The sequence below is a fragment of the Arachis ipaensis genome, chromosome B10 (genome assembly GCF_000816755.2).
Source record: "Arachis ipaensis cultivar K30076 chromosome B10, Araip1.1, whole genome shotgun sequence".
Lineage (NCBI taxonomy): Eukaryota > Viridiplantae > Streptophyta > Magnoliopsida > Fabales > Fabaceae > Arachis > Arachis ipaensis.
This window is the reverse complement of record NC_029794.2, coordinates 98,870,039-98,877,715: the sequence shown is the minus strand read 5'-3', so window position 1 is coordinate 98,877,715 and position 7,677 is coordinate 98,870,039. Positions and strand designations below refer to the sequence as shown.

The window sequence follows — 7,677 nt, the reverse complement described above, 5'->3', positions numbered from 1 at the left end:
AACATGGCTACTCTGAATAACAGAAAGAGGAAGTACTACCTTGATTTATGTCAATGACTTCTTTGTTGGTCAAAATCTCAATTGTCTCAACAGTCATATTTCTTACATCACAGCCAATCAATAGAGGAGCCTGCACCAAGTTCAATTTTTTAGTTTATGAAGAATCCAGCTGTATCATTTGAGGTAATTTGTGATGCATGCAAGTTTGTCTTTATACTCAATCACAAGAAATTAAAGCCAAACATAGATGCTAAGGAATACAGCTATTATCACAGGTACAACTTCAGACTGGCCTTTGTTTTTCTTCCAAGTATTAGAAGAATTTTCCATCTTTACTTGCTACCTAAAGACCCAATCCAATCTCTGTCCATTTCCATGAAGGACAAGCCGATCCCTGTCCCAAAAAGGGATTCGGTCCTCCACCTTCTCATTTTGGGACAATACGATCCCTCTATTAAAAAATCTATTAACTAGTAACGAAAATTACTTTTATAGAGGGTTTTATTTGTATTTTGTGAAGATCTTAAACCTCCACAAAGTTCTTTTCAACAATATGACCAACTATGACCACTACTATCGCCACCTTCTTCATTCTCATCGTTATCACTTCTACCTCTACTATTTTTATTATGTAACCATATTTTATCATCATCGTTATCTCATCTACCATCATCACCAATACCAATATCATCAACATCAATGTTCTCTTATTTGTTTCTTCTTTGATGTTATTTTTTTCCTTTAAAGGATATTCGTACTACAATTACTTTTTTTTTCTTGCGACATCATTTCCAACAATGGCCTTTCTCTACTTAACCACCATCTAGGAAGGAATTTTTCAAAAATAAACTTATTAATAGTTTGTGGGAGTTTAAAACCCTCACAAATCACAAATAAAACCCTAAACCCTAAACAAAACTAATTTCCGTTACTATTTAACGAATTTCTAATAGAGGGATCGTATTGCCCTAAAATGAAAAGGTTGAGGGCCAAAGTGTCTCATTTTTTTGGACAGGGATCGCCTTGTCCTTCGTGAAAATGGACAAGGGCCGTGTTGGGTGTTTACTCGAAAATTATGTGGCAACATATATAACACAGGTTAGTGGGTTACTATCAAGAGTAGATTATAAACAATATAAAAAATGCATCAAGAGAGAACGACATATAAATAAGATTTAAGAAGAAGACCTTCATTAAAGCCCAGATGCTGAAGTGAGCACGGTATTCTTGGTAAGTCATGCCGCCATTTCCAACTTCCAACATATCTGGGTCTGTCATGGAGTGGTAATATGAGGAATGAATAAGAAATCTTCAAGTTTGCGCTACCATTTCAATAAAATTTCAAGGAAGATGGCATGCATACCATTCCATCCGCCAGGACCAGCATATGCGGCCCACTTGTCATTGAGATCAGCAATGTTTGACATACTGAACAAGAGAAAAGTAAATTCAGAAACTACCCTGTAAGCAGAAATTATAGACAAGGAATGCTAACTGATTACGAGCTAAAACACCTTGGTGCAAATTGCACCGACACTCTCCTCAAGGGCATTTACAGTCAATCAAGAAGAACAAACTCACAAGAAAGTATCTACCTACTTGAAATGTAGAAATTTCATAGGGAACATATCAAAGTACAGTCAATCATTATGCAAAAGCATTCTTTCATGGATAGTCATAAACATGACATAACCTGACCTATATGATTTTATTGAACTAAAAGCAATCCTGATAGAATATTAAATGTGACACCTATAATACTAATTCCTAAGTTCGGGAAACTAACCTTGCCCAAGTATCATTGATGTCTTCAGTTGTGCGCCAACTGTTACCAACGGTGCCAGCCCATAAGGCAGGGTCATCAACACCCCTACAAAAATAAATGAAGTAGGGAAATCCCCATGAAGCTAAGAGTAACTAATCTCATAAAAAAAAATCAACAAAGACACCTTATTACCATTCACAAAGTGAATAGAAAATTGTACGTCCAGTAGCATTGAGAGCATCACGCATTGGTGGATATCTGGAATACAAAGAACCATGTTGAGTCAATTTATATGTATTTGATTTTGATGCTTTTGCAATTAGTCTATGTCAAAGATGAGAAGAAACCTTTTTTTGGGTGGGATGCCCAGATTGTAACAATTGTCATATTTCAGGTAATCTATACCCTGGTCAAAGGATTGAGTTGGAGGAAAGTTCCAATTAATACCCCAAAAAATATATTAAAAAAAATCAGACATAAGAATTCAAATCTATGAATAATGTAAATGAAATATTTAGTATAGAAAGAACAATTCCCAAAAACACCTTAAGAGCTATATTAACATAGTATCTATGAAGATATAGGTCATTGATAAGTTCCATGATGACTGAATAGCGATTCAAAACACAAAGTTTAACAGCAACAACTATTGAAAATTACATGATATAGGAAGTAGGAACACATAGTTTTCCATTTATTTTCTTTAGAAAATTAAAGTATTTCGTTAAATGGCTGAAACTCTTGTCTCTTCCAAATTTGGCATTTGTGATTATCCATGATGGGTTCTGTTTACTAAGAAAGATAATGGGATGTTGTCAAGATACAATTTATATCAGGGGCAATTTGAACCTAACCATGATCAATACACAGATATATATAATAACCATATGCAGTACTTTCATTCCTCAGGCATCTACAAATTCCCTAATACATGAAGAATATCTGATACTATTTCAAAAGTATAAGATAAAATAGTAGAATCTAACCCAAGAGGCAAACAAAGCTGCATCATCCTTTTCATGGAAAATCGATCCTGGTCGGACTTGACAAGTAAACGCCCTATCAACAGAAGCTTCAGTCCCTTTTCATGTACATAATCTGCAAGAGCTTTGATTCCTGATGGGAATGTTTTTTCGTCAGGTACCAGTTGACCCTGCATTACCACAATGAAAACAGTAAGGAGCAACATATATTTACTGAGACAAAGACAATATTTTTCTGGCTTAAAAGGTTTGCTAAAGAAACCATTTAGTTCTTATGAAATATAGCTAGTGCATATATAAACTGTTTAATAAAGACACCAAATAAACCAGGACAAATTACAAAGTATCACTTTAAGTTTTAACATAACACCATAACCATTTCTTGCAATATATCACAGGACTATCTAGCTTTATCTATTTACTTAACAAAGGCCAATTGGAAACAACGTTTCCTCATCCAATTGAAAGTCAAGAATCATGATAGACCACACTGGAAGCTCATCTGATTCTAACAGCAAGCTGGTGACCCTAAATTTGATCCAGTAATATCGAAAGGAATAGGATAAGATTCTACTGACCTTAAAATTTCTTGTCACAGAAGACCAGCAATCATCTGCACATTTAAAATGTAAATATCAAACTAGTACACAACAGAATGTTCATTTGAACATACAAGAACAGTACCTATGTTGACGTACACGTAACCCAAATCCCTTAATCCCGTCGATATCAGTGCATCAGCTGGAACGATGAAATACATAACAGTACAATTAGACGTAAACAACGGATATTATTTGCAATAACCATAATACTTGCAGTGTTGCAGTTAAAAAAAAAAAAAAAGACAGCACCATTGGTAGTTATAATTTATAAATATCAGAGCTTTCTAAACCATCTTAAATAAGAAATTTTATCCAATTGGATGCAAAACTAACTATGGATGCTATTACTATGTCTTTGATGAATACTTTTCCTAGCTTACGAAAGAAGGTCAAGAAATATTGCAATAATGCAGAGTTATTTGGTCCTCCTTCAAACCATCAAAATACATTACTTTCAATAGCACTTGCAATTGTCAAATTTTCCGAGACTTAACTGAACCTTTGTTTTTTTGTTTTTTCCATTTTTCCAATAATATAAGGATATGAGTTGTGATTTTATCAGTAGTATAAACAAGAAATCAATACCGGTTTCCTTAATGACGGTCTCATTGATATTGCATGCAAAGAAGTTCCAGCTATTCCATCTGCACAACAACCAAATCACATCGCATAAGCAACCCCTCCAACTAGCTTCAAAAGCAATTAAAATAAGACAATGAAAAAATCAAGTTTGATGCCCTCTGCACATGAAATCCCTGATCAAAACCACTAGAATCAAAGTGAACGTGTTTTGTGCATGTGGGTCATCCGTAATTTATGGTTGCAACAATAAGAAAGAGAAAAAGAGAGGAACTTTAAGTTCAGATAAGCTGAAGAACCCATAAATTTGTTGAATTTAAGGGCAAGATTATCAGAGAGAAGCAGCAAATGACGAACCCCATTTGAGGCGTTTTGGCCAAGCCATTACTGAGTTGAAAGGTGCCATAGTTGGAGGTATCGTAAATGGAGTGAAAGTTGGATCTGAAAATGGGTTTCTGGTTAAAGCTCTGCAAGATAGGATGAACTCTAGCTGAAACCAAAACAGAGGAGACACAGAAGATGGTGAATAGAAGAATTGCCGAGTAAAGCAAATAAGTGCTGCTCTGTTTCTGCTTCGCCATGGAAGCTAGCGTGAGAAGAAGAAGAAGAAGAAGAAGAAGAAGAAGGTCAAGTGAACCAAGTTGAGAAGATCACGTAAGAGAAATAGATTGTGTAGTGTTGTAGGAACTAGGAACAGAGTATTGAACATGTGTTGGCCCCAAACACTTCTCCTTAATTATTGGGTACCTGAACAATATCATTTAGGATAATCAATCATTTATGAATAAAGAATAATTATCCAAATCAACCCTAAAATTTTTAAAATCAACGCTTTTAGTGTTTTAAATTTTAAAATACATAACAGTCTATAATATTTATTTTTATTAAATAATACAGATTTTTTTAATCACCAATAATAACTGTTGACCTAAAATATTATCTCGCATACATAACAGTTAAGTATTTTATGTGCAAGTTGGACAAATCAATCTCTAAGAATAAAATATAAATCAATTCCTAGAAAATTCAAGAAATTTTAAAACAATCACAGAAAAATTTTTAAAAATTTTAAAACAATCCCTTCGAATATTTTTAATCTTTCTCAAAAGTCGAAATCTTATAATATTTTTAAAAAAAATATTTTAAAATAAAAAAAGTCCATTTTTTCTTGGCATAATTACCGTAGTTGAACAAATAAATTTAACTATAAGTTTATTTTGTACAACATTACACCTACTAAATTCTAAAATTTTCTAAGAAATATGAATAGAACACTTGGATTTACTAAGACATTTTTTGTTCAGACGTTGTAATATATTAGGAGCTTCACATTAGGATTTTGTAAATAATCTACATTGATATTGTGGTTGACTAAAATTTACAAATTTGACTTTATAGATGACTTAGTTCTCATTGCATATAAATTCTAAAATGTTGTCTTCATAAGTATTTACACAAATATTTTCAATTGTATATGCAAAAATTTTTATGTTAAATAAAATTTTTTCTATTTCTTTAAACAATACTAGCTCATTTTTTTTCTTCGTCATTAAAGAATAATCATAGAATATGATACTCATAAATTGAATTAAATTAAATTAATATTTTACATGGTCAAAAATAAATATGGCTTCATTTATTTTAAATTATTTTTTTTGAGAAAATTATTATCTTTTCAAAATTAATTTATGATTATTTTAAAAATATATAAAAAAAATTTTCTATATAAATAATCAAACTTGAGATAAATAGACTGAAAATTTTAGAAATTTATTAATTTAGAAAGAGTTATAAATTATTTCAAAAAGACTTAGAATTTTTAATTTTTTTAGAGATTTTTAAGATTTTTTTAAACTAGGACTGCTTTGTTACTTCTCTTTAAGTATTGATTTGTCTAGGTCGCACACGTGCACACTTAATTGCCATATATGCGAGTTAACATTCTACGCCAGCAGTCACCGTTAGTAAATAACGGAGGGGACTGTATTGTTTAACGAAAATAAATATTAAAAACTATTTTATATATTTTAAAATTTGAGAGACTAAAATGCCTGATTTTAAAAATCTCAAGGGCTCATTTGAATAATTATTCATAAATAAATTAAAAAATAAATAAAATTGTGATATAATAATTTATTGATATAGTAAAAATTAGTTTAAAAAATAGAAACATAAAAAATTAATTTAATTTAATTACGAAATAATTTATTTACCTAATAAAGAGTAAACTATTATTTTTACTAACGAAAGTTTTAAATACTGATAAATTTACCCATGAAAAAAAAGAAATTAAAGTTGTACTTATGAAAAATGGGTTTCATACGATAAAATTATCCAAATATTGAAAAATCATAAAAAATTTCAAATTATCCTTTTCCTAACCCTAATCTCAACCCCCTCCCCCAAATCTCAACCTTCCTTTCGTTCTTTTCATGAATTTCATCGCCTCCTTCACCACCACCATCACCGCCACCAATTGTCAGCTTCACCTTCCTCTTTCACACTACAGTCACCACCATAAACAACAACAACAATCAAACCACAAGCATTCAGATTTTCTTTAAAAAAAAAAAACAAAAGACAGAAGAAAAGACGATAGTGATGATCGAGCATGACGATGACGAAGCAACACTTGTTTCATTTGACCTTCTTCTTCATCTTGTTCTGCAATCATCTTTTCCAAAATGTGAGTTGAGAGGGTTAGGATTTTGCAGAACCAACTATGTCAAAATTTCAATCCACCGCTACCTGAGAAACCGCAATCACCGCTATTCCACTGTTGAACCGATGAGATTGTTGTCGGCCTCCTTCATGATCTGCATCCTTCATTCACCATTGGAGTAAATTGATTGATTTCTCTATTTTCAATTCCCAAAAATTCACCAACGCCACAATCTCATCCCATCCATTATGAATGAGTCATCAATAATTAGTTCTAACTAACAACATCAAGTGTCATGATAGAGGATTGTGCATCAAATGACAGCACACCATTGCTGCAAACCCAATATGAAGAATCAGAAAAGAAAAAAAAAGGGACAATGTGGACAGTAGTGGCACACATAGTGAAATGGTGTCATACATTTAGGAGTGCTCTTACTCGCACGGAGCATAACGTAGCTTGGTTGGATTGGAGGCCCACTCGCAATGCTTCCCTTCACTTCCATAGCTCTTCTTTCTTCTTTTCTTCTCAGTAACACTTATGGCTCCCCAGAACCTAAACCCAAACGGAGTTCTTCTTTTGGTTTTTTTTCCTAAAAAGGAAAATCAGATTATTTTTGTGATTTGATTGCTTGCAGTTGCTCATGTAAATTCCGTAAAAATTAACGAATAATTAGTCAATAAATTAATTTTTAATAAAAAGTTAGAAATATGAATTTTATAGTTTGATGAAATAGAGCTAATTAAAATAAGAATTTTGACACTAATTTTAAAAAATTTGACTTAAGATTGGGCTGAACGAATCGAACCAATCAAACCAGACGTAAAACGGGCCCAAGGGCCCAACTAATTCACTTAGCCAAACGAGCTTCAGCTCCTCCCCTTCTTCCTCATTGTTGTTTCACGTTGGGAAATCATAAGGGAAGAGAAGGAGAGCTTCCAACCCTAACATTTCACTAAACTGCACACAACTTCTCGCTCCGAGTTCCGATCGTCGCACCGTTTGTGGCCATACATCCACCGTATCGAGCTCTACAAAGATCAGTACTTAATTCAGTAAGAAAGTCACATTTCCATTTTCAATTCT

At 32.6% G+C, this 7,677-nt stretch overlaps 1 protein-coding gene across 1 annotated transcript in view; it reads right to left on the bottom strand.

The window, feature by feature from the left end:
* Positions 1–4,658, bottom strand: part of LOC107622982 (alpha-galactosidase 3) — a 6,133-nt gene extending 1,475 nt beyond the window's left edge. Inside the window, 12 exon segments of the mRNA XM_016325069.2 lie at positions 40–130; positions 1,189–1,271; positions 1,364–1,428; positions 1,787–1,870; positions 1,958–2,023; positions 2,113–2,171; positions 2,752–2,825; positions 2,828–2,918; positions 3,327–3,361; positions 3,433–3,489; positions 3,936–3,994; positions 4,287–4,658. Coding sequence (XP_016180555.1) covers positions 40–130; positions 1,189–1,271; positions 1,364–1,428; positions 1,787–1,870; positions 1,958–2,023; positions 2,113–2,171; positions 2,752–2,825; positions 2,828–2,918; positions 3,327–3,361; positions 3,433–3,489; positions 3,936–3,994; positions 4,287–4,510 — 988 coding nt within the window. The 5' untranslated portion in view covers positions 4,511–4,658.